At 40.5% G+C, this 27,943-nt stretch overlaps 1 protein-coding gene across 8 annotated transcripts in view; it reads left to right on the top strand.

Annotated features, from left to right (window-relative positions):
- Positions 1–27,943, top strand: part of lrp8 (low density lipoprotein receptor-related protein 8, apolipoprotein e receptor) — a 175,824-nt gene that overhangs the window by 79,589 nt on the left and 68,292 nt on the right. For all 8 annotated transcript variants that reach the window (XR_009789510.1, XM_061780495.1, XM_061780493.1 and 5 more), the window contains 2 exons: positions 9,008–9,136; positions 24,959–25,333. Coding sequence is in view for 7 of the 8 variants with exons in the window: in XM_061780495.1 (XP_061636479.1) it covers positions 9,008–9,136; positions 24,959–25,333 (504 nt within the window). In the remaining variant the exon portion in view is untranslated. The remainder of the gene's footprint in view (positions 1–9,007; positions 9,137–24,958; positions 25,334–27,943) is intronic.

Raw genomic sequence — 27,943 nt, 5'->3', positions numbered from 1 at the left:
GAGCATTGACACGGAACAAATTAAACTTGTATCTCAAGGTACCACTATAAATGTAAAAAAAAAAATTACTTATGAATACAAAGTGGAAGAGAACATTGGTTTTGAATATCATTGGGTACAAAAGATGAGTTTTATTACATTTATTTATAATAACAATTTATTTATTAATTTATTAATCAATGTACTTGCCTATCTTACTTAACTCTGTGGTGGAGTTAAACATTGAATATTTCACAATTGTCTCTTTGTATTTCATGAAACACATTCAAATTCAGACACAAACATGTCTCTACAGTATTTAACGAATTTATTAGACCACTACTCAAATTAGATTATCTATTTATCTGTTATACATTCATCTAGCCACATTCTACTAATAGTCACATTCAGATCAAATGTGGGTACATTTTAGAGAAGCACCAGAGCAGTAAGATTAAAAGACTTAAAATTACGTTAGGATGTTCCCTTTAAGATTGAATAGTTACTGTGGAATATATTCATACGAGAAGCACACAAGCCACCTTATATTAATTGGTGGGGACATAATGTGACTGTCAACCGGCTGCCCAACTACTAAGTTCTTTTATAGTCGGGAAGGTTCTACTTATGCCCGATGCCCAAGTGTGTCACTGGGCGGCAGTTTAACCCCGCCCCCAAAAAATCTGGAATTAAAGAATGGTGTAAAGCTATTTTAACCCTATAGCTCCACAATTAATAAGACAGAGTTCTCAGTCATTGCACACATTTTCAGCAATTATTTCCAAACATGTATAAAGTATTTAGAAATAAATATATGATTTCACAACTATCTTGATTGTACATTACATCAGTCGCAAGGCCAGCCCTATTTGAGCAAGTTATGACTTAACTTTAAATGTCCATGCATTGCCTTTGAAGGGAACATCGACCTTTCCAAGATGGCCGCCACGTAGGCACGTCGGTTATCTGGCCTGCGACACATTTTAAAAACTGGGCACAACAAAGCAGACAAAACTAATAAACTCATAGCATTTCATGACCAATTTTATTTAACTGGATTACATGACAACAAGACACAAAGCTAAAGTGGTGTAACACAACAAACTGAGGGACCTATTTATACATTCATTCCAATTGGGTTCCATCGTCAGCTCCCAAATTACTCCCCACGCTGTAAAAGAGGTATAACTTTAATGTTGTATTACGGTGATTATAGTCTAGTGTTTTAGAACTACACTGCATTTGACTATGACATGTTACTAATCTTATTTAGCTACATGACGGTGGCAAATTATGAGAAACTCCTCTCTTGTATGATGAAGCGCAGTCCTACTACACTGAACCACCCTCTTTAATTTGTATTGAAAATAAACTAGTGAAGAACTGAACTGCATGACCCAGGAGATAAAAATGTACTTGTGTACCGTGTGTTTATATGTTTGAAGGAGTGCAGATCAGCATTTTAGTGTTTTTTTTTTTTTTTTTTTTGCTGCATTGCTGTGTGCTGCTGAGCTAAAACTCCATACAGTACTGGTTGCATTTACCAATTCAGAACATGCCTGTTGGAAATCATACCAGCTCATTGAGTAGACTTTCTTAAAAAGAAAATTCCATCTGATTGATCATGACTGGGTATGTCCCCTTCCTGCATATGCGGCAGCTTTAGATATATTAAACTAGTTCTCCCCTTGTGTTAATTTACTGATGTCTTTCTGAAAACCCATCACAGTGTTATAGTCACACATTTAAAACGTGGATAACTATGTATCAATGTATGTGTTCATACAGTAGTTAGAGGCTCTTTGCTGTAGCCAGATTCTGCAAGTTCACTGACAGGGTAATGCAACTATGTATTTTCCACCACTGCATGCATATTAACTGCATTCTATAACAGAATAATCTGGATATGTAATTATTAGCTCCAACATATCAGATGGGACTTTTGCACTTTATGCACCTTTTTGCTCAATCCTGCTCATTCTGCGTCCATCGGGTCCTCATCTCCACGTTTAGGTTTTTTTTCCATCCATGTCTGTATGTGTGAGAGAGACAATAGCATTTAAAGCATGGAGGCGCAAGGTTGTGCGACTTAATTTTTTTTAAAATATAAATGGGAAGGAACCAGTGAGTTGCATTGTCTGATGGTTTCAATTTCATGCATGAGGCAGCGGCAGGCATAATTTCCCAGGTGGCCCCCCTCTCGCTTGCTCTCTCTCTCTCACTCTCTCTCTCTCTCCCCCCCTTCCTCTGTCACTCTCTCGCTTTCCCCTTTTTGCTCTCTCTCCCCCCCTCTCTCTCTCTCTCTCTCTCTCTCTGCCTCTCGCTCTTTCTTTCTCAGCATTGTCACAAGTTACAAGATCAGCAACAAAGCAAAATGAAGGAAACATGCTTTCTATTGGTGATATCAAACTCAAAGTAGCCACTGTGATTGGCTGACTCTTTAAATGTTGTTTTAAATTTCTGAAATGAAATACACATAAAATTTTAATGAGATGACTAATCTTTTAAAGGTACCATACATATACCTACCCTTAAAACCTTAAAACGATGTTAAATAAATGTTTAATTTATTTAGTTATTTTTTCAAGACTTTCTGACTTGACCTTTTGGCCAGTGCGTGGTCTTTCTCAGCTAAAGCGACTGAATCCTGCCAGGTATTCCATTTGTATGTATGTGCGCATGTGATATCTAACTCATAAATTATGGATGATACAGTAATGATTTCTGTGTCACTATAAAGACAAACAATGAAGGTCTCTCTCTCGCTCTCTCTCGGACCCTCTCTTGCTTTCTCTCTCCTTCTCTGTCTGTCTATCTCTCTCTCTCTCTCTTTCTCACACACACACACACACACACACACGCATACTCTCTCTTTTAAACCCATCATTTCAGGCTTTCATCTTCACTTTTCTGCACTTATTGAATTTATCTTTTGGATAATAGTGATGAGTCGCAGTGAATCTGCCCTATGAGCATTTGTATTTAGTCATGCTTCCTACATTGTAATACTGGAAAAAGTGCTTTCAATCAACTAAAATCTTTTCACTATTTGTCACTATTTCAGATTCATCGTTATTCAACGCACTGACTCACAGCATTAATGCAACATTTAAAAAAATATATATACTGTATATTTTCATTTTCATTTACAGGTATTTGTCCACATATAAATGTTCTGCAGTGTGTGTAAATGCAATGGTTAAAAATTATAGTCAGCTAAACATTATACAGCACAGAGAGGCATTATGTGTGTATGCACTCACTGTGGAAATTGGAAGGGCTGGCTTCATAATCTGCAGTGTGGTTCTTGACACATTCATTTTGTGTGATTCATCTTGTGAAATAAAGCATTAAAAAAACTAAACACAGTACTGTATAGGCAAAAATAAATGGTACATAGATACAGCACAGTTCAGCACACTTACATACAACAATGCACTAATTTATTAAAATTCAAAAATTTACTAAAACTCACACTGAAGACTTCCTTTTAAGATTACCCGAATGAATTTGGGAATAGATAAATTCTGTTCCCAAGTTGTTATTCCAGTTAAAATAAATAAATAAATAAATAAAAAAAAAAATATATATATATATATATATATATATATATATATATATATATATTAATCAATAATTAAGCAGAAATATGAATTTTTGTCATGGTCATTATTATTGTCAGAGTAGCTCAAGTGAGTTGGTTTGCATACATACAGTATCTTTTTCATTTAGCATAATTTCAGTGTCTACTGTCTCGCAATGCGGACTTATCCGCTTTACTGCACGGCTAGCCCTCAAAACACCAAGTAATCCATATAATCATGAAGTATGATTGGATGTTAAAGGTTGCTAGACTGTTGAATAATTTTGTGCTTGCTCACGGCTATGATTCCAACCCCCTGTCATGTTGTTTTGTTTATTGTCACTTCCATACTTCAACTTAGTTCCTAAGCGCTTAAAAAGGTTTAGGTTTTCATCGCAGGACATTGCTTACAATCTACATTGCTGGTGAGTCAGGGCGATAGAACAATTTGCAGAGGTATTTATGATTACTTTCATTTACGTGGGATGATTATTTTCCCAAATGGCTCAGAGACTTAGAAAAATGTAAAGAGTAACACTGCGCTCCAAATGATTACACATTTGGATTTAATTTGAATAGACATTTGAGGTTGATGAATGAAAACACTGGGCATTCCAAGAAAATTGGAGCGAGATCACCTTACTGTTAAAAAAAAATAATTTTTGACTCAAAGAGCAAAAAAGTGCATTCTATGAAGGTGTTTCTATTAGTCTAATGCGTTTAATTAAGAGAACAGCAGTTAAAACACCACTAATGAACAGAAAGCAGGTATTTGAAGCTTCTTGTTTCTCTGGTGGAGTACCGACTTTCAAACACTTTTATTCACAGATGAGTATAATGTAGGTTTTAATGACTAGTCAACTTGTTAACTTAATGCTTACTACTTACTTGACTTACTACTCTACAATGGTGTCTAGAGCAGGACGTCTCCTTGTCATTAAATCACGTCTTTTTGCTGCTTGCAGCATCAGATGAGTGAACAAAAGGAAATTTGTCACCTTAATTGATTTAAATTGTGTTGAGGGAGAACCAATAAAAGGGGAAAAAGCCAGGCTCAAGCAGGATTTTGAATATTTTTTGGGCCCAGACTATCAATGTGGAAGGAAACAGGAGAATGATTCCATCGCAGACGGAGAGGTATTTGCAAACGCCACAAATTCACACCATACAGAGCCCACTGCTGGGGTGGGCCGAGAACGAGGACAGGCTGTCCTCGCGGCAACCACACAGAGGTAGAAGATTTTTTCTTTGGCTGGAAATAGCATCAAGCGACGAGGAGAAACTTCACTCAGTCTCAACGATACTCTTGTGTTCTGCATAAATCCGGTGCTTTGAGCTGTCCATTGTTGATGAATATACCTCTAGATTATCCCAAAGCACTCCTCCTCCTGGTAATTATTGTACTGTTCTAAAAATATATGTGTCAATGACCTCATCAGCAACTAGTTGACATTGACTTTATTTATCACATTAGTTTTGACTTTAAAAAAAAAATTGTGCAATCTACCTATGCTACTTTGGATAGTCCCGATGGTTTGAGTTCTTGGCTGGTTGGTAGATGTCATAGGTCCCAACAAGAATGCACGTCAGTGAGGAGCTGGCTTAATGATTTCTTGCCGGAAATAACGGGTAGTGAGATGATAGGCCCCTTTAGGTTTCCTGAAGATGTCAAAATGGCCTCTGAAAAATATGTGGAGTTTCTAACTAATCATTTCATGGGGCACAAAAAAAAAAAAAAAAGGCTGTGCCTTCCACAGCAAATGATTATTATGTAAGAGAACGTATCCTATGCTGCAAAAAAGGGCTTCAGTGCCACATATTATTCCAACTACTGTTATGGCCCCAACCCCACCTCAACTTGTACCTTTATATCCTTTTTCTCCTTCATTGTATTTACTAATTTACGATTCATAACAATATTTTTTTCCTCTTAATATTCCTCTCCATGTCAGTTTTTCTCCATGCTTTTGCTTCCATATACATACTTCTACTTGTCTCTTCCGAGTCATTTTGCTTTTCTCTCATTTCCCGTGACTTCGATCACTGCACAGTCAGGCACCCGCTCTCCATCTCCTCAAAACAGATCAGTAATAATTGCAGATGAGTGTTCCGATGAAAGCCACTAATCAACACTAACCTTCATTTGAAATGTAATCTGATTTTAGGCATACGCGCTTTTGTTGAATTGGATTTCACATTCGAAGGACAAAGGGAGGATGGAGCTTTAATGATCAGAGTAAAAGAAATAAGTGCTTTAATATTTTGAAATATGTAAGTACTCATAGTGGCGGCACGGTGGACGACTGGTTGGCGCGTCTGCCTCACAGTTCTGAGGACTGGTGTTCAATCCCCGGCCCCGTCTGTGTGGAGTTTGCATGTTCTCCCCGTGCCTGCGTGGGTTTTCTGCGGGCACTCCGGTTTCCTCCCACATCCCAAAAACATGCATGGTTGGTTAATTGACAACTCTGAATTGCCCGTAGGTGTGAATGTGAGTGCGAATGGTTGTTTGTTTGTATGTGCCCTGTGATTGGCTGGCAAACATTTCAGGGTCTACCCCGCCTCCTGCCCGATGATAGCTGGGATAGGCTCCAGCACGCCCGCGACCCTAGTGAGGAGAAGCGGCTCAGAAAATGGATGGATGGAAATACACATAGTACACCATGTAAATGTGTGTTATAGTTTATATCTCTGATATAATTCTGTAGGTTTCCATATCATTCTCAATCATTTGATACAAATGATAAGCGGTGGTGTGAGAATTAAAGTAAAATAAATATAATTAAATTATAAATTTGCACACGATGAACATTAAACCAGGGATAAACAATCACCGTACACTGCATTAAGTATACTCACTTGCACAGTCTAATGGGAGCCAAAACCAGAGCTGAATCGAATAATAACCTTTCATTAGTACAGTATCACTACAATTATACCAGGCTGTTTTTCTTGGTTATGCTGCATCTTGCAGATAGGTGTTGCCAATAGGTTGTTCCTGTCATGTAAAGAGAACCAAAATCTGAACTCCCCAAGCATACAATATAATGTGGCATTTGTTTGCTTAAAACTTTGTAAAATCATCGCTGTTGATGACAATAGTCTGGTAAAAGTGGTTAAATGTTTATGCATTCCTGCATTGCCCATGTATCGTGTTAAATTGTATTCCTCCCACGGTGCCTTTGTTTTCACAATTTGTCTTCCTGTGACAGACAGTGAGTCAAGGGCAATGTATATTACCTGCCAGCCTCAAACACACCCCTTATGTTAAATAAATTATCTCTGCATTAGCCTGTGAGGCTATGAACTGTCTCAATCAATCAGCAGTGAGGTTAGCTTAGATGCAAGTGAGGCTACAGAAGAGCAGTTGCAGTGTCGTGTTGAAATGCCGCAATTCCCTCCTTCCTTGTGAAGTGAAATTAAGACGGTAGTTAATCAAAAGTACATTAGCATACAGCGCTGAGCTCAGTCCAACCCTACACCCTGCGCATTATAGCCACTTTGGCGGATTTTGTGAGGAGAATAATAAAATCCCTACCACTTTTCATTGTGAATTTGATGGCGTAAAACACAATGCATTGGCCTTTAAGTGCTAAATTACTTTTTTGACCTCATGACCAACAAAATGTATTTAAAATGCCCAAACCAGTGCCCACAGATTGCAAATTACAATCATCACTCAAAACATAATTATTACTGTAAAGCTGCAAACATTTTCTATTTTAGGATCATGGTTACAATCTGGACATACACTGGTTAGTTGACTTTGGGATTAGTCAAAGTCGCTTTGTAAAGGCAATATTTTTTATACAGTATATACAATTTTCATGGATGTTATTAGTTATGTCCAAATGAAAAGTCCTATTTATTCTATAAAGAATGGAAGGTCATTGAAAAAACTGCTGGTATTATACAATTCCAGGGGTGGGTAGTAGAATAGCCAAAAATTGTGCTCAATAAGAGTACTGTTACTTTAGAAAAATCTGACTCAAGTAGATATAAAAAGTAAAATTCTAGATAGGCCTATATGCCCCCCCCCCCCCCAAACCAGAAGAAAGATTTTACATGGATTGTGATATACATGTGCTTCTCAGATATGATAAATTGTGTAATTTGGATGTTTGCATTTAAAGAAAACATAACATTGAAACATGCATTTTTACTTTTTACAAGCAGCATTTTATGAATAGTAATATTTACTGTACATAAAGGAACACATTTTCTTTTAGTTTAAGGAATTATATTAAACCAGGAAAATCTAACTATTTGGCCATTATTTGTTGACTTGATTGGCAGCTATTCCAAATTCTGATGAATGGTTTCTTTCAAATTATTTCAAACACCACATACAGTAGAATACTATACTATTTGTGTGTGTGCTTGCTCAATCTGTCTCTCTTTAGGGAGATTCACAAGAGAGATTGTTGTTGTTTTATAGCGTCTCTACATTTACAAAATCCAATGGAAAAGCATTTTATAGTCTCACAAAAGAAGCTACTGGTCATGGAGAGAGATGTGTGCTCTTTAGATTAAAAAGCAGGAAAATACATACTTTCAGTTACTGCTGTGTGATATTACGATATCTATCGTAGTGCGATATAAAACTACCATTTGACACAACCCTCTATCGTATATACTGTCATTTTGAAAATGTGGGGTACTGGATTGCTCTGTTGCTACACTAATGTAGAGTCCAAGACCGTAACACAATAACAGATGTCTTTCATAATCCTTGTGCCTCATATTAACATTTATTAACTTTTAGATATGATATACTGTACATAAAAAAGAACCACTTCTGGAACTCAACAAAAGCATCAGCAACACAACATTGCTTGAAAAGTGATTGAATTACTAATATTACTACGACTACTACTATATTTTGAATGGTACGTATTTGTCCCACTTTATTTTTTTTATTGTATTTTTAGTTATGTTTTATTGATTTTATTGTTTAAAAAAAAAAAAAAAGTGTTTCATAAAAAAACTGGGGAAATTACCAATAGAAGAGACTCATAAGTAGATTTGATGTGTGCCAAGGAACAAAGTGGCTGTAAAAAATATATAATTTATGAAGATATTTGGTATGCAGCTTGAGTCCCATTGGTTTTAAGTGTGTGTGTGTGTGTGTATGTTGGTGGTGATTTTAATTTTACTTTTGGAATTGTTTCTGTTTAAATGGGTAGTGGACAGCTGTATTCAAATTCAAGAGCCAGGATTTGTTTCACTTTTTTTAAGAGAGACATATTTTCGCACTTCATCACCAAGCTGCCGAATTACACTTGTCAGCTAGTGCGCTGATCCTTGCATGTGGCACATGCAGCAGACACATTTGAGACGTAATAAGTATCAGCTGCAAGTTAACCGATTTACCCAACTGTTGATTGACACTAGCTCTCTCCCTTCCTTCCCCCACCTCCCTACTCTCACCTTCATCACTCACAACAGGCCGGCAAACCTGTCCACCAGAGAAGTTTGACTGTGGTGGGATGGCCACCAAATGCGTCTCGTTGTCATGGCGATGTGATGGCGAAAGAGACTGTGAGAATGGGGCAGATGAAGAACACTGTGCTGCTGGTGAGTTCGTACAAATAAGAAATTCTGCTTGTCAAGTGAACTATGACAGTGAGTGAACAATTCCTCTTTAGCACATCAATTCCAGACACCCTTATTTTCCTAACACACATACAGTAATAATAATGATTATGATAATAATGTAATACCATGACATTCTCGCATCTCTCACTGCCTGTAGTGCAAGCAGCCCAGAAAGTAAATTGCAAGCACAGAGGAAGATGGTTGTTTGTATATTTTGTCCTATTGATGAACTGTCACTCAAGTGCAAATTACACAATAAGCTCAGCATTGAAGGTACACTTTTACAAAGAAAAATGTTGTAATAATACCAGAACAGGGTGAGCTTTTTTTTTTTTTTTGAGGCACGTTTGTATTCTTTTCAGGTGGGTAAAATTGTACCTTCACTCCCTATCTTCATTTGTTTTTTTCTGGAGTTCACATACAGGAGCGTCTGTACATGCCCTAACTGGACTTAACTAGGTTTTTTCACGGCCTAAAACGCCCAGTACAAAGTTTTTATATATGAATGTAAAAAAAAAAAGCCTGAAAATGTTTGAAAGTTTAAAATTTTTTCCAAGCTTACCATGCAAGGTGTGCTTGGTCAAGGTACCATTGTTGACGTACAGTACTCATCATAGGCGAGTCGCTTTCATGAGCCGCAAGGAATTAATGTACTTTCAATTTCCAAATCCGCAGCCAAAGACGAACGGCTTGACAAAGAATACTGTTACTTACTAAAAATACCATGTTCCAGACTCCAGAGACTTTCTTTGTATTCCTTAACACTGCCGACATGCCGTTCTCTCTCTCTGCGCTTCGAGTCTATGTACAATAGACAATAGATATATCCATCATGACATGGCCGCCACGTTTTACCTAAAAAAATAGAACTTTTTGGCCAGAATTGCAAGCATCATATCTGGAGAATAAGAGGGACTCTTTATCACCTGGCTAACACCATCTCTACTGTGAAGCATGGTGGTGGCAGCATCATGCTGTGGGGTTGTTTTTCTGCTGCAGCAACTGAGCGAATAGTCCGCATAGAGGGTAAGATGACAGCTGCCAAATATAGAGAACTTGCTCCAGAGTGCTCTGGAACTCAGACTAGGCTGTCGATTCATCTTCCAACACAACAATGACCCAAAGCACACAGCCTAGATAGGAGTGGCTTCAGGAGAAGCCTGTGAATGTCCTTGAATTGCCCAGCCAGAGCCCGGACTTGAATCCAAACGAACATCTCTGGAAAGACTTAAAAAATGGCTGTCCACCAATGCTGCCCACCCAACCTGACTGACCTTGAGAGGGTCTGCACAGAAGAATGGGACAAAATGATATAGAGACAGACAAGATAAAGCAAAGCAAATTTATTTATATAGTCCAATTCATACACTAACTCAATGTGATTTATATGATTAAAAGCATTTGAAAACAAATAAATAAACAGCTTATAAACATTTCAAACATCCATCCATCCATCCATTTTCTGAGCCGCTTTTCCTCACTAGGGTCACGGGCGTGCTGGAGCCTATCCCAGCTGTCATCGGGCAGGAGGCGGGGTACACCCTGAACTGGTTGCCAGCCAATCGCAGGGCACATACAAACAAACAACCATTCGCACTCACAGTCATGCCTACGGGCAATTTAGAGCCTCCAATTCATGCATGTTTTTGGGATGTGGGAGGAAACCGGAGTACCCGGAGAAAACCCACGCAGGCACGGGGAGAACATGCAAACTCCACACAGGCGGGGCCGGGGATTGAACCCGGGTCCTCAGAACTGTGAGGCTGACGCTCTAACCAGTCGGCCACCGTGCCGCCAACATTTCAAACAAAGAGGAAAAAAATAGAAGTACAATTAAAACAGCGTACAGTGTAAGAAATATAATTTAAAAGTGGAAATGCTCTAAAAAGCATGACGAAAAAGGAAGAGTTTTTAACCTGGACCTAAAAACATTCACACTTGGGGCTGATGTCACTTCTGTTGGCATCTTATTCAATTTGTGTGCAGCATAATAGCTAAATGCTGCTTCACCATGTTTGCTTTAGACTCTGTGGTCCCCTATTTGACCTGAGTCTGTTGATCTCAGAGCCCTACTGGCTTTATATTCCATTAGCATTTCTTTTTTGTATTCAGGACCGAAACCATTTAGTGATTAATAGACCAGTAGCAGAAGATTAAAATCTATTCTAAAGCTGACTGGAAGCCAGTGTAAAGATTTTAGAATTGGAGGAATATGCGGAGAGGCTTCCGTCGAGCTACTCTGCCATAAAGCCTCGACCGGTGGAGGTCTGCAGTGATGGTTGACTTTCTAGAACCTTCGCCCATCTGCCGACTGCATCTCTGGAGCTCAGCCACAGTGATCTTTGGGTTCCTCTTTACCTCTCTTACCAAGGCTCTTCTCCCCCAATTGCTCAGTTTGGGCAGATGGCCAGCTCTAGGAAGGGTTCTGGTCATCCCAAACGTCTTCCATTTAAGGATTATGGAGGCCATTGTGCGCTTAGGAAGCTTAAGTGCAGCAGAATATTTTTGGTAACCTTGGCCAGATCTTGTGCCTTGCCACAATTCTGTCTCTGAGCTCTTCAGGCAGTTCCTTTGACCTCATAATTGTCATTTGCTCTGAGATCCACTGTGAGCTGTAAGGTCTTATATAGACAGGTGTGTGGCTTTCCTAATAAAGTCCAATCAGTATAATCAAACACAGCTGGACTCCAATGAAGGTGTAGAACCATCTTAAGGATGATCAGAAGAAATGGACAGCACCCAAGTTAAATACAGGAAGTCCTCGATTTACAAACGAGTTCCGTTCCTACGCTGGCGACGTAACACGAATTTCCGCGTAAGTCGGATTTCACCGTTAAAGTCGAAATTTACGGCGAAATACTTCCGTTATGGCTATTGTCCCACGTGATTGTGACACCAAGCTCAGTGTGTGTGGGCGTGTGCGTTGATGTGTGAGTGAGACGGGACTGCGAAGGAGGAAGGAGTGCGCGCCGGTGTGTATAGTAGCAAGTGTAGTGACGGCTACCGGGGAAGAGTAGCGATTAGCGGAGGACCCGTTGACGTTGAATGTGCAGAGTAGCTAATAAAGCCATTAAAGCAGCAAATCGGTGCTTCGTGCCTTTATAGTTGCCGCCTCCCAGCTCAGCTGTGCAACGAGAGAAGGGAGTCTCCCGACCACAGTCAGGTGACCGTAACAGGAAAGGTTAACACTTCGTATCAAGAAATAAATTGCATTAAAATAAGAAAAAAATAAGATGCTGTACTTACCATTACTGCTGAGAGTGTGAAAAAATGAGGGCGAAAAAAATACAGACAAGCACTATGCACTAGCTAAGCAGAAACACTATGGTGCTGGGACAAAATGGCAAAAAGTTGTAAGTCGAGTATGTCGTAACTCGAGGACTTCCTGTATATGTGTCACACCAAAGGGTCTAAATACGTATGGCTGTGTGATATTTCAGTTTTTTGTTGTTGTTTTTTTTTAATAAATTTTAACAATTTCTTTTTTTTTTTCAGTCAATATGGGGGTGCGGTGTGTACATTGAGGAAAAAAAACCAAATGATTTTAACAAATGGCTGCAATATAACAAAGAGTGAAAAATTTAAGGGGGTCTGAAAACACAGGGCAAGGTTACTTATCCTCACGGGTATATAAACTGAATGGAACAATTCTTTCCAGCAACTCTTCCCATCACAGACACATGCCTATTTTATATTCCCTTTTTACTTTCCATTTACCCTCATCTGTAGACACAAAGGGCAAGATGACGAGATATGATCATTTTATTGCCTCTTATCTATATGACCTGTTTGAAGAGGAGAAAATCAAGCTCTAAAATAATTCATGAATTTATGAGCTTGAAGTCTTGCCAATATTAAAACCTCTGAGGATCATCGTTTGAGCTATCATTTAAATGTAAACGTGATGAAAGGCCATCTGACATTTAGGGGAAATTACCTCAAAGCTCATATATAAAAGTCCACTTGAAGAGCAGTGTAATTATTTCTTGCTTGCAATGTTAAATTCTGGCAAGGTAGGAGTCCGTGTGGTCGGTGGGCCGCAAGAGGTGAGCACTGGTTTGCAGGGAGCAAGGGCAAATGGCGCACTGGGGACAAAGAACAAGAATTAGGTAGAGGTAACTCACTAGGTCTTCAGGAAGCAAAAAGATAAGCAAGGGGGCTAGGCTACGAACTCGACGTAGAGTGTTGATAGTCTGGCGACGAGTTGGAGTCCCACAGCGTCTTAAGAGCAGTCAGATGTAATTAGGATGACAAGGTGCAGCTGCTAGACTCCAACACGTCAACCCTGCAAAGCACTCATGACGCACACACACACACACGGGTGGGCTGGACTCAGGGTGCTGAAACAGCAGCCCTGACAGTATTGAAATGAATCAATTTTTTTCAAGTTGCACATTTATACAATGCACTGCACTATACGTATGGAAAAGTACATAGTTCTTCAAGGCTTTGCATGTTTGAGTTCCCATTGTACCTCTTATTCCTCTGCCCCTGTATGTTAATTAGGACCAATTGGGCATATTCAAAGTTGAATAATAAGTGGATCCAGGAAGGTTCTTCTTTATGAAAAATAAAGTAAATACTTCTAAACAAAATGTTGTATCCTTTAATTTATGTTAATATTAAATTGCTTTCATTCCAGCGGATTGTCTGCTTCAGTCTGAGTGTCGATAAACGCATTTCCAGTTGGCAAAAAATAATCCTTCCTTTGGCTTTTGTTTTTATTTTGTTTTTTTCAGAACTTATGATTCCAAGATGGCGCCTAACCGTGTGGTCGCCTCGGTTACGTGCTCTCTAGGGCTGCCTATATTTGTGTGTTTTTCGTTCGTCTTTGGAAAAATTACGCAACTCACACAAGGGAAGACTTGCTAAACATTAGGGAGTCTACCCCGAACTTTGTTTCACCAACTTTCACAAATCCGGTCAGTTTTTTTCTCTGAGTTACTCACCACTGGGGCGGCCGTGATCTATGTTGCATGGAGGCGAAGGCGACGTCACAGAGGGAAGCGAGGCTGAGTGCAGGTCAAGCTCCGTAAGAGAGGATTCTGAATGCCGCTTCCCTCGATTCACCTCGCAAATCTACGCTCCCTACCCAACAAAATGAATGAGGTTCATCTTCTCACAAAGACCAGTAAAGACTTCGGACATTCCGCCGCTGTAGTGTATATCAGGGTTAAATAAAAATGTAATTAATTTGGAAAAAGATTAAGCCGGAAGCGACCCCTGCATTACTTCCGGTTTAGCGTAATTTTAAGTTTGTGTTATAAATCAAGCAATTTTGTCTTGTAAAGGGGAACCATGTCACTTTTTATATGTATCCAATATAGGGAAAGTGACGAGAAACCTTTTTATCAGTCTCGTAATTTGAGGGTTGCTACATGAATTAGATAAGTGTTCTCTGCTCAAATATCTTGAAAGTCTCTGCGCCTTTAGCCCAATGGCCACTGTACCAAAATATCGCTCTATTCGTCATTTCAAATTGCTCTAAATTTCTAGAGGACTGCATCGTTTGCACAGTTGTCAACAACAAAACAAAAATGTATCGGCATTGCAACATAACCGGTAACCTTTCATTGCTCATTGTACAGTGTTTTTACGTCTCCAAAGTATTTTCTGTCAAATGGCTATCTGTTGTCGTACTAGAGTGGCTTCAACTACCGGAGACAAATTCCTTCTGTGTTTTTGACATATTTGGCAAATAAAGATGATTCTGCTTAATCTGGAGACATGGGTCAAAAAAGAGGCAAATTTGGAAAAATGAAGCATACTTAAATGCGATAAGATTATTGAAGGATGAAACAAGTTCTACTTGCTTCCGAATCCAAAAGAGCATCTACCAGTGATTCAATTAAGAAGTTTATTTTAATTGGATTTGTCCACAGACTTAGTAGTGAATTGCCCTAAACATTAATTGTAGCTGTTTGGTTTGTGTGCTTCCACTGTAAAAGAAACTAATAACTGGAATTTGAGTCTTTTGTAATCACTGTCTTTGTTTATCCACACACTGTACACTCTCTAAGTTAGTAATTTTTTTTTTTTTTTTAATGTCCACGTTATGTGTCTCGTTAATTGCTGATTAGCAGTTGGGAAAATGTTTTGAATGTTGTAACCTGTAAAGCACTGGCTTTCAGTACCATGCTAAAAGCCACATCTACGTTGCTCAGGAAGGACTTTCCACATCTTTTTTTAAATCTGCATCCGGATGATTTGAACCATCCACCCCAAGCCAAATCATTCAGGATGAAGCATTCCATTGTCAAGAAAATACGTTAAAAGATTTGCACGATTGAGGTCTGAAATGATGCACCTACTGATCTGACCCTTGTCTAAACTATTGTCAGTAATTTACTAAAGCAAGCATCTTGATTGAAAATCCTTTTTTTGTGCTTGTGGGAATTTGTGGGAATGGTTGTCTGGCACAATATGATTGAACTTGTGATCTAGTGTAGACAGCCTTTCACCCTAAGTCAGCGAGGATAGACTCCATTTCCCTACTTCAGGTGAAAAATGGATGGATAGTTGACTTGATGGATGTTGCATCAACTGTATGCTAATAAACCAAATGCTAACAAGCAACAGTCCAACATATAGAAGCACAGTTGTCCTATTCAGATTTTGTACCACAGTAGTCAAGAACTGTTTATTTGCTGTACCTGGCGTGCTTTCACTGATTTTACCTTGCTTCACTTTGAATTATTTCTCTGCAGTGACTGTGCCTGCAAGTACTTTTGACTCTGGGGGAAAGTGGGCTAAACAGAACCGTAGAGACAGCCAGAGAGAGAGAGATAGCGAGCGAGCAAGAAGACTGTAGTCTGAGAAACTCCCGTGGGCCCTGGGGACCTGTTGCTCTTTTAACATCACTTGTGCTGCGATGTTTCATTACAGCAAGCTGCTACAGCAGGATCAATGCTCACTAGGGTTATGTTGGTGTTTTATGGCAGAGCAGCGAAGAGCTCTGTATATCTGTGTGTGTGTGTGTGTGCGTGTGCATGTGCGTGTGCGTGTCATTCTAGGAAGAAACAGAGGGTGGGCAGAGAATAAAATGATGCAACCTATACTTACATGAAAATAATGGCCCTTGGTGCACAGTAAATGAATCCTCTACTCTATCATTTAATAGCAGATTTAAGAGAAGCATGAAGAGTCCACCCACATAAAAAATTACTGGTGCGGGATTTAGCTTATTTATTCTTTAGAGGTGTCTGTAGCCTCTTATGTTGATGTTTTTTCTATTGCATCCTCCTTCATTTCCAATCCTTTGACTGCTCTCACTGTGTGCGTAGGTAGAATGTAATGCAGCAAGGATCACAAGCAAGCTCTTATGCACCCAAAGGCTGTTGCACTTTTGTTTTTGTTCAAAGAGTGTCAATCTGCTCAATGATACCATGAATTCATTAGCTTAACCTGCATTGTGAGTCAGGTTCGCTTGGAGATGAAAGCTGGGATGTCTCAACCTTTGCTCCAAACCAGAGCAGACACAAAAGGAGATTAAAACACAGGACAAGCCTATTTATTACCTTTGCTGTTTTCGTGGTAGGGCAGCACAGCTGCAGACGTGGCAAGCGCTTCTGCCTCATACTTAATGTTTCAGGGTTTGCATCTTTGACCTTTTCTGTGTGGAGTTGGCATTTTCTTCTTGTGTTTCTCTGGGTACTCTGGGTTTCTTCCATGTTACAGAAACACGGTTGCTATCTTACCCAACAACTCTAAATGGTCCCCAGTTGTGGGTGTGAGTCTGAATGGTTGTTTGTCTATACAATGTACCCTGCGACTGACTTGTGGCCAGTCCAAGGTGTACCCAATGCTCCTCCCCTCAAATTAAACTTTCTGTTCTTCAAAGTTGACAGAAGTTATGTCATTGAGCCAAGAGGTTTATTTATGATGAAGATATTTTATTTATGGTTTTATTTTGGGCGGCACGGTGGACGACTGTTTAGAGCGTCAGCCTCACAGTTCTGAGGACAGAGGTTCAATCCCCGGCCCCGCCTGTGTGGAGTTTGCATGTTCTCCCCGTGCCTGCGTGGGTTTTTTCCGGGCACTCTGATTTCCTCCCACATCCCAAAAACATGCATGAATTGGAGATTCTAAATTGCCCGTAGGTGTGAATTTGAGTGCGAATGGTTGTTTGTTTGTATGTGCCCTGCGATTTGCTGGCAACCAGTTCAGGGTGTACCCCGCCTCCTGCCCGATGACAGCTGGGATAGGCTCCAGCACGCCCGTGACCCTAGTGAGGAGAAGCGGCTCAGAAAATGGATGGATGGATGGATTTTATTTTGAACAATGATGAACATTGATGTTTCTTTGTTACAAAGCAACAAGAACTAGACAATTTTTGTTGTGTTCTTTTTCAATTACAAATTGTACTTCGATACTTCTGCTCAAGTCACACTTTGAATTTTCTGGGAGTAACATTTGACCATGAGGAGCTGTACTTTGTGTACTTTATCCACCATTGGCGATCTGTGACGTCACACCTCGGTACATCGTGTTGGCATTTCGTTTTGCACAGGCATCGTTTTAGGTCCGCTCCATTACCGATACTACCTCCAAAGGTTCAATATTAGTGACTTGGCACCCCTAATCCTTGTCAAAACCATTTATAAAGAACAGAGAAATGACTTCAACTGACCCAACATGCAGGTTTTTGGACTATGTGAAGAAGCTACAGTACCCAGAGAACCTACGCAAGCACTGTGAGAAAATATTTAAACATGAGATGTTTTTGCTGTAACAAGACAGTACTATCCACAGGACACCAATGAGTAATTTCTAATTGCAATAATATTATTATATCAATGATATTATATTAATACATAATATTAAGTAACTAATCATTCATAATAATGTGTACCACATCACCTATTTGAAAAGCATATTGCCGTACATGCCACAATTGTAATGATGATTATGGGTTTTGGATGTGTTTCGCTGGTTGTAAGAGATGCAGATACAATATGTCGAACTTGCCAGATAGCTGGATCAGCTCAGGAACATATCAAAGATAATTTTGCACTAATGCTTATTTGCCACACGAGTAGAAGCTTCCAGTCTGATTCCTAGCTGTTGTGCTGTTTTCTTTAATAAGACAAAAACTCCTCTTCAATTCCCATCACTGTGGGACTGTTGTTAACCACCCTGAGTGGTCAGTAGACAAAATAATCAGTACTTCTTGTAAATGAAGGTCATTTATCATTCACTGCAATGTATTTCTAAGACACAGCAATCATAGACGCCCTGAAGAATACTACCAGGAGACACAAGTGCAGTTGGACAATATTACTCTTCAGATCAATCCTTGTAATTAAGGTTACATTATTCACTTGCTGGCGGCACGGTGGCCGACTGGTTAGAGCGTCAGCCTCACAGTTCTGAGGACCCGGGTTCAATCCCCGGCCCCGCCTGTGTGGAGTTTGCATGTTCTCCCCGTGCCTGCGTGGGTTTTCTCCGGGCACTCCGGTTTCCTCCCACATCCCAAAAACATGCATTAATTGGTGACTCTAAATTGCCCGTAGGCATGACTGTGAGTGCGAATGGTTGTTTGTTCCTATGTGCCCTGCGATTGGCTGGCAACCAGTTCAAGCTGTACCCCGCCTCCTGCCCGATGACAGCTGGGATAGGCTCCAGCACGCCCGCGACCCTAGTGAGGAGAAGCGGCTCAGAAAATGGATGGATGGATTATTCACTTGCTCATGCTGAAATCCCTTGTTGAATATTTGTGGCTAGGCAATCATCATGGCAGCCATACATGCAGTACAAACTCTTCAATGCAATCACAAATATGCTACCTTGACATGCCAGGTAAGATGTCATGATATTTCTCCCAGGCATGTAATGTATATTTTAGGACATCCTCAGTTTCAGAGTCAGGTTTGAGATGTGCGACGGAAAAAGCAAGAGGTCTCAGAAACTGTCAAGTTTCTGAAACGACAGTGTCTGGTATCAGACATCATCTTAAAAGTCACCTGGTGTCTGGGAAAAGATTGCATATTTATGGAATTGCAGCATTACGGATGTTGTGTTTGTCCTCGTGTGTGCATGTTTGTGCATCCCAAGATTGAGATAAGCGCAAATTTTTTTATTGACAGACACACAGACATAGTTCAATGAGTAATTTCAGTAGTTTGCAGATTATGGTTATTAAATGGGAAATGTGCCTTTTTTCACAATTTAATACAGAAATAGCAATTCTATTTCATTTCTATTTCTTACTGCAAGAATATTTTTCAAGCACATTGATAGACGGTTTATAGGATGCACCAATAGAACTGTGCCAATACTGTAATGCGCTTGCTTCAAACTGATTGACACACCCAGTTGAAGTTTAAAGTAAAATTAACACAAAATAAAGATAATTACCACTTTTATATTTAATCAGACACATAGCTTCATCTTGCAAAAGTCCACTAGTGTTTGCGCTATGCCAACAGATAATGAAAAATGTCACCGGCAGGCTAATGAATAGCATTGAGGCTGCAGTATAAACCTTTAAATAACGACTGTTTGAAAAACATATTGCACAGCAACATTTACAGAAAGATGATATAACACAATACTCACAGGCTAATATGCTTTGAAGATTATGGCGCTCCTGTAATATTTTTTATGTCACCAACATTAACTACAGTGTTGCCAGTAAGTTACTGTAAAAGCCCTATGAACTGTCTAACAGTGTGCATTATAATTTAGTTCTAATGTGGCAATGCAACTAATTTGCCATTAGAATGGATATGTTTAGAGGGACAAACATTTTGAATATGAAAAGTATGTTGATTATTTTCTTCTAATTGTCTGCTTCAGTCAGCTTTTGTCTTAACAGTTTCCCTTTGTTTTGGGCAAAGGTGGGCCTGCTTCATCATCTTTGGGCAATACAGTAACAGATCACCGGAAGAGAAAATGAAAACATTCCTTTTGTGTGATATTTACATTTGCAAATATTGTATCTAAGAAAACTGAGCATACTGAACGTTCACATTTGCACACCAACCATCTAAAGTAAGCCATTTTTTTTTAGTATATATGTAAGGATTAATTGGAGACTCTAAATTGCCCGTAGGTGTGAATGTGAGGTGTGAATTGTATGTGCCCTGCGATTGGCTGGCAACCAGTTCAGGGTGTACCCCGCCTCCTGCCCGATGACAGCTGGGATAGGCTACAGCACACCCGCGACCCGAGTGAGGAGAAGCGGCTCAGAAAATGGATGGATAGATATATGTAAGGTACTGGTATGGAATTTTTTTGTTTGTTTTTTAATTTGGACAGGGTCAGTCTCCCCACACATTTGGTGTCTTCTCAGGCATAACGGAGGTGGAACGTACATGCCCCTTTGTGTTAAAAGCAATTGTCGCACGGAAGTCGCCACGCATCAACTCATCTCATTGTGCCAAACCACAACGACCTCGTAATTCCGTGAGTTGTCTGAAAGGGACAAGCGAATAAATCCCAGCTCTGCTATTACTCCTCTCATGTGTCAATTTACTGGGAAGTCACTGTGAAATAGGCTGTTGATTCCTTCTATTGTGGCACTTGTATGCAAGAAAATACATAAATTTTTAATAAAACAGATGAACATAATGCTTGTCTAGTGCTTGGGCCATTAAGCCACTAAAACAACCCCAGGTGTCTTAGTTTGATAAGTGTATCGTGTGTAATCAAACTTGTGTTGGAGCTCATCTGTTTTTTGGGGGGGAGGACTGTGCTTTCCTGCAAGCTCAAATAAGAAATAAAGGAAAACACAACACGCTTCATTTAATAACATGTTAAACCAGGGTTTGATGAATTTTATGCTCTAAAAATATGAAACCACGTGTTTGGATATGTACCTGAGTACTAATATACAATAGTATAACATGTTTCATGTGCACCTGTATCGTTTCGTTTCCTGGAGTCTTTTTAGAAATTTTGGGCTTTCGGTTGTGTGTTCCATACAGACCCGCAAAATATACAGAATGCATGCCAGTGCACGAGTCGGTTGTCCTTGAGAGAAAGGTTAATGAGCTTTGCCCCCACCCCCTCTCCCCCAATTGGTCTAGCTCACCACTGGTAGTTCGACTTTCTATACAAAAAAATTTATAGAAAGTTACATAACCTCCATCTTGGGCAGGTTGCTGATAACTAATTGTATTCTGCCTGGGGACCAGGGGATGGATGGAATTTAAAGTCCTCCAGATTCAGTCCCAGATTCATTTCAATAATGTCTTTTTTTGTTTTTTTTAGCTTCAATTTTAATAAAGCTGGGATAGTTAGATAAAGTTGATGATGATGTTTTTGGTGAAAAATCACACATTGGATGGCAAACCCTATGTAAATCATATTGCCTATATGTATCTAATTTTAACAACATTTGATAGATAGATTGTTAGGTAGACATCCTCTATGACTTACTTTCAGTAATGTTTTTTCCAGCACAATTTCAGAAAGCATAGCAATCCTATTGTATTCAGTCCTTTGTCCATTTCTATCTGATCAGTTATCCTTAATGTTTTTTTAAAAAATCTGCTATACCTACCTGCTTGCTGCCTGGGGTCATTTTTGGTAGAGGAGGCTTGTTCTACTCTGTAGCACTAAGTGGGTTAACCTTCATGTGTTTCTCTGAGCACCTGTCTTCTCTAGTGCTCCCACACACACTCTCATACCAAAAATTTCTTCGGTCTCCAATAATTGAGACGGAGTGATAGCTCTCTCGTAGTGTGACATATACAGTAGTAGATACTGTGAGTGATAACAACCTGCTAAAACTTGTAATGCCTTGAAGATCAGTTTGGGAAGAGCAACACTAATAGTTTGTTATGTAGTCATTATCTGAGATGATAATAACAATGATCACTGGGGGGGGAAAAACAAAGGTAATTAAAATGGGCTTTGGCGCTACAGTATATAATCAAAATGCAATCCAATTCAGACAGTATTAATGCAGAAATACATTTCCTCAAGTTTAAAATTATTTATGGTTTGTATATCAAGGTGATATAGTTCTATGACTCCGCAAACGGGTGGAAAAGTGCTCATGCCGATCAGTTTTCTTTTCTGTGTGAGCAACGTGTGCTTGGAGTCTGGCATCCGAGCTTTGAATTTAGGTTGTTTTAATCACAGGGACACGCTAAGAACTGTTTTTCACCAAAGTATTATAGTTGAGCATACCTAAGGAAACCATCAAAACATCCAAGACACATAATTGATTTAATGGAAAGCATCAACACCAAACATAAATAAATTAACATTTTGTTAAAATGCAAATTTACATCAGTAAAAAGCCTCTTGAGAGTCTGTTTCTTTCTACACTTGCGTGAGCCCCAACTGAGCGGTTGTTGCTGTTTGCGTATATGCTCATGTTGATTCTATTACCTACCTGCCTATCACCTCTGAAAGGATCATTAGCATGTTAGCAGTATAGTGGGCCATCGGTATTCGGGGGCAATAGAGACCAAACCTGGCCGCAAATAGTACAGTGGCTACGGAAAGTATTCAGACCCCCTTAAATTTTTCACTCTTTTTTTAAATTGCAGCCATTTGCTAAAATCATTTAAGTTCATTTTTTCCACAATGTACACACAGCACCCTAAATTGACAGAAAAAAACTGAATTGTTGAAATTTTTGCAGATTTATTAAAAAAAGAAAAACTGAAATATCACACAGCCATAAGTATTCAGACCCGTTGCTCAGTATTTAGTAGAAGCACCCTTTTGAGCTACTACAGCCATGAGTCTTTTTTGGGAATGATGCAACAAGTTTTTCACACCTGGATTTGGGGATCTGCCATTTCTCCTTGCAGATCCTGTCCATTTCTGTCAGGATGGATGGTGGACGTTGGTGGGCAGCCATTTTCAGGTCTTTCCAGAGATGCTCAATTGGGTTTAAGCCAGGGCTCTGGCTGGGCCATTCAAAAACGGTCACAGAGTTGTTCTGAAGCTACTCCTTTGGTATTTTAGCTGTGTGCTTAGGGTCTTTGTCTTGTTTGAAGGTGAACCTTCGGCCCAGTCTGAGGTTCTGAGCACTCCGGAGAAGGTTTTTGTCCAGGATATCCCTGTACTTGGCCGCATTCATCTTTTCTTCGATTGCAACCAGTCTCCCTGTCCCTGCAGCTGAAAAGCACCCTCACAGCAAGATGCTGCCACCACCATGCTTCACTGTTGGGACTGTATTAGACAGGTGATGAGCAGTGCCTAGTGCCTATATTTCAGTTTGTCTTTTTTAATAAATCAGCAAAAATTTCAACAATTCCGTTTTTTTTTCCCGTCAATATCGGGTTCTGTGTGTCCATTTATGTGTGAAAAAAATTAACTTAAATGATTTTAACAAATGACTGCAATATAACAAAGAGTGGGAAATGTAACAGGCTCTGAAAACTTTCCTTATGATTGTGATGATGAGGAAGAAAATCATGATGATGATTACTGACTCAAAACCATTGGATCTACGGGGTGACATCATGAACTGGAGGACATCGATAGGTTGAGTGATTTTGTGCTAAGCTATTGTTGCGGATTCGTCTGACTTTGATGCCATGTTTAGTCCTAGTTTGGCAAAGCTGTGGTCATCGTCCTCTCCCGCCGACTCGCTCATACAATCACCAATCATAAATCGAACAGCAGGTGAGCGTTACTGTGAATAACGGAGGATAGATGGAAAAAGTGAATAAATCTGTAAATAGGTGAATTCACAAATGCCGTATCTCAAATATGCCAAGGTCCATTGTCATAGCAAACAGGAAATCCAATAGCCTGTGACCATAACGAGTTCCTTTGGCACACTGCGTAGCTCGGTGAAGAGAAACAGATACTTGCTATATTGGTCACCTTTGCGAAAATGTGACAATTTGGGAGAAGATACACTATTGTAATGGAACAAAAGATTAATAAAAAGAAACACATTACAAAAATGGAGCCATAGAAATAAGTTAATTGAAGAAAATAATGGTAGAAACTATCGTGTATTGTAAAACTATTGTTTCAATGAGAAACTGTTATGTTTGCGTTGGTATAATGGATATGTCATGTCAAGAAACAGTCTGAAATATATTAATAACTGTTCCTTTCATTTGATGTGTGTCAATGTTCATGTAATAATGAAGGTTGGAGCTTTGTACCTGACAGTTTTCTGTTGTTTTGCTTTCACCATATATTTAAACACAATATTCAATGTTGTACACACATTTTGGCCACACTTGTTTTTTGAGTTGCACCAGGTACCCAAAGACAGAGAAAAGAGAGTTTCAAAATTCTCCCATGCTCATTAACTGCAATTATCCTCAAAGATGGAAATGAAGCGTTACTCATTATATTCTGGTCTCCCCATTCACTTTTAATGTATGCTCTGATAAGTTAACAATCTATTCTCACATTTTCTCTTATCGACACTCACATGCTTTAAGAGGAGACCAAGTGAAAACTTAATTTAAGTTCAGTTGGGCAAAGTAAAAAAAAAAAATAATAATAATTCTCTAGAGATAGTCTATGGACAAAAGTATTGGCACACGTGACCATTGCACCTCAAGGGAGTTGGTCTTCCTTTTGTGTCTATGAGAATTTTGATCCAATTATCCAATATTTGCGAGGTCAAAGCATGGACGATATTCAAGAATCCGTGTTTTAAGTAATCCCAAACGTTTTTGATGGGGTTTAGGACACCTACTGTATATCAAGTTATTCTACATTTTCCCAGATGTCTTGGACTACCTTTGAAGTGTAGTTCAGAATTAAGTGACCAATTTTGGTACGTTTGCACCTTGTATTTCACGACAACAATATATTATAACAACAATACAATGTTAGAATCACTACCTGCATTCTCCATGTTACCTGTAGATGCCAACGCCTGCCCGTCCAAGGATTTTCAATGCGGTAACGGGAAGTGTATAGCACCCATCTTCATCTGTGACGGCGACGATGACTGTGGCGATGCCAGTGATGAAGAGAAGTGCTCAACTCCCACCTGCGGCCAGCACGAGTTCCACTGCAATGACTCTGAGTGTATTCCAGCACTGTGGAGTTGTGATGGGGATCCTGACTGTAAAGATAAGTCAGATGAATCTATGGAGCGCTGTAGTCGGAGGACTGAGCCCCAGAAACCACGATGCATGGTGAGCGAGTTCCAGTGCGGGAGTGGAGAGTGTGTCCGCATAAACTGGAAATGTGATGGAGATGCCGACTGCAAGGACAAATCCGATGAGGCAAACTGTCGTGAGTAAACTGTCATTCATCATAAGTAGGTACACTCACTGGACACATCATTAGTTACACTTGTACAATCATTGTTTCGTTTCCATGTAGCTGATAGAACTGCAGTGTTTTGAACAGTTGAGTGCTGCAAAATATTCAAGAAGCCTGAAAGGATAACGTGGGTCCCCCTTCCCATGGGCTCACCACCTGTGGGAGGGGCCATAGGGGTCGGGTGCAGTGCGAGCTGGGCGGTGGCTAAAGGCAGGGACCTTGGGGATCCAAACCGCGGCTACAGAAGCTGGAGGAGTTCGGCGAGGCCATGGAGAAAGACTTCCGGACGGCTTCAAGGAAATTCTGGTCCACCATCCGGCGTCTCAGGAGAGGAAAGCAGTGCACCACCAACACTGTGTAGGGTAGGGATGGGGCGCTGCTGACCTCGACTCGGTATGTTGTGAGTCGGTGGGGAGAATACTTCGAATACCTTCTCAATTCCACCGACACACCTTCCCATGAGGAAGCAGAGTCTGGTTTCTCTGAGGCGGGGTCTCCTTTCTCTGGAGTTGAGGTCACCGAGGTGGTTAAAAAGCTCCTCGGTGGCAAGGCCCCGGGGGTGGATGAGATTTTCCCTAAAGCCTCTTGATGTTTTTGGGCTGTCCTGGTTGACACGCCTCTGCAACATCGTGTGGACATCGGGGACAGTGCCTCTGGATGGGCAGACTGGGGTAGTGGTCCCCCTTTTTAAGAAAGGGGACCGGAGGGTATGTACCAACTAAAGGAGGATCACACTCCTCAGCCTCCCTGGTAAGGTCTATTCAGGGGTGCTGGAGAGGGGGGCCGGTCGGGAAGTCGAATCTCAGATTCTGGAGGAGCAGTGTGGTTTTCATCCTGGCCGTGGAACAGTGGACCAGCTCTACACCCTCAGCAGGGTCCTCGAGGGTGCATGGGAGTTCGCCCAACCAGTCTACATGTGTTTTGTGGACTTGGAGAAGGCGTTCGACCGTGTCCCTCGGGGAGTCCTGTGGAGAGTGCTTCGGGAGTATGGCGTACCGAACCCCTGATACGGGCCGTTCGGTCCCTGTACGACCGGAGTCAGAGTTTGTTTGTCGGCTAGGATGAGAATCAGCACCTCCAAATTTGACACCATGGTCCTCAGTCGGAAAAGGGTGGCGTGCCCTCTCCAGGTCGGGAATGAGATCCTGCCCCAAGTGGAGGAGTTCAAGTATCTTGGGGTCTTGTTCACGAGTTAGGGAAGAATGGAACGGGAGATCGACAGGCCGATCGGTGCAGCGTCTGCAGTAATGCAGACTTTGTATCGGTCAGTTGTGGTAAAGAAGGAGCTAAGCCGAAAGGCGTAGCGCTCAATTTACGGGTCGGTCATCCGGGAGGCCTCAGAGTATAGTTGCTGCTCCTCGACATCGAGAGGAGCCAGATGAGGTGGCTGGGGCATCTGATTCCGATGCCTCCCGAACGCCTCCCTGGTGAGGTGTTCCGGGCACGTCCCACCGGGAGGAAACCCCGGGGACAACCCAGGACACGCTGGAGAGACTATGTCTTTCGGCTGGCCTGGGAACACCTCGGGATCCCCCCGGAGGAGCTGGATGAAGTGGCAGGCAGAGGGAAGACTGGGCGTCCCTGCTAAAGCTACTGCGCCCGCGACCTGACCTCGGATAACCGGTAGAAAATGGATGGACTCTCAGATGTACATTACAATCGCAAATAATGAATTGATGACTACAACACTGGTTACATCACAGTCATTTCATTTGCGCTATGCAAATATAGCCTTGGCTCATGGCCCCATGCTCTGCTGAAAAATGGGATGACATTAAAGCAGTCTGAGTAAATGCTTAGTAAGTACTAAGTTTCTGCCAATACCATCATTGGTTTTCATCATGATCTCATCTTTCATCTTGCTGATTAGGCTCTCCATCCTGAATGAGCATGACATTTTGTTCTTTTATTAAATTATCATCATTGAGCAAAGTGTGGTAAGGTATACTATTAAAACAATCACTACTTCCTAAAACTCAGCATTCACTCACAATTATCTCAGTTGTACCGAATGTTGTGACTGGTGAATGTATAATTATGGTCACTACTGATCTTTTTTCATTGCTACTGAATTTGTAAATGATTACAGTACACGTTGTAGCCTTTGATGTGAAAAAAAAGAGTTTCAAAATTATTGAAGAATGATCAAAACTAACTTTGTCGTAATGATCCAGGAATGGGTTGCCATGAAACTGTGGGATCTGTAAAAGCAGGAGAAGCTGATAGTGCTTGTTCGACTGTGTGTTTGTTGCATGTGTGGGAGGTGATGGTCCTTTATGAAGCACAAAGCCCATCTGGTCTGCTCTTCACACCACTCGAGGACATGACAGCAGACTCGCGCTTGCAACATAAAAGATGCACACTACACAGCCACAGACTTCGAAAGACACATTTTTCAAAGATGAAGGCTGACGCAGGTTTCATGTGTTACATCTAATAGATGTACTTGGACAAAAGTATTGGCACATGTGACCATTGACTTGGGCAGTGGCATACACGTGGCACACGAATTGCACAATCAAAAGAGGCTTTGTACAATACATACTCCCATCTGCCAAGATCATGTTGAAAGTCTGTAGT

The sequence above is a fragment of the Phyllopteryx taeniolatus genome, chromosome 7, assembly GCF_024500385.1.
Source record: "Phyllopteryx taeniolatus isolate TA_2022b chromosome 7, UOR_Ptae_1.2, whole genome shotgun sequence".
Taxonomy (NCBI): Eukaryota; Metazoa; Chordata; class Actinopteri; order Syngnathiformes; family Syngnathidae; genus Phyllopteryx; species Phyllopteryx taeniolatus.
Note: the sequence above shows the minus strand (reverse complement) of the source record. Positions and strands in the feature narration are given on the sequence as shown.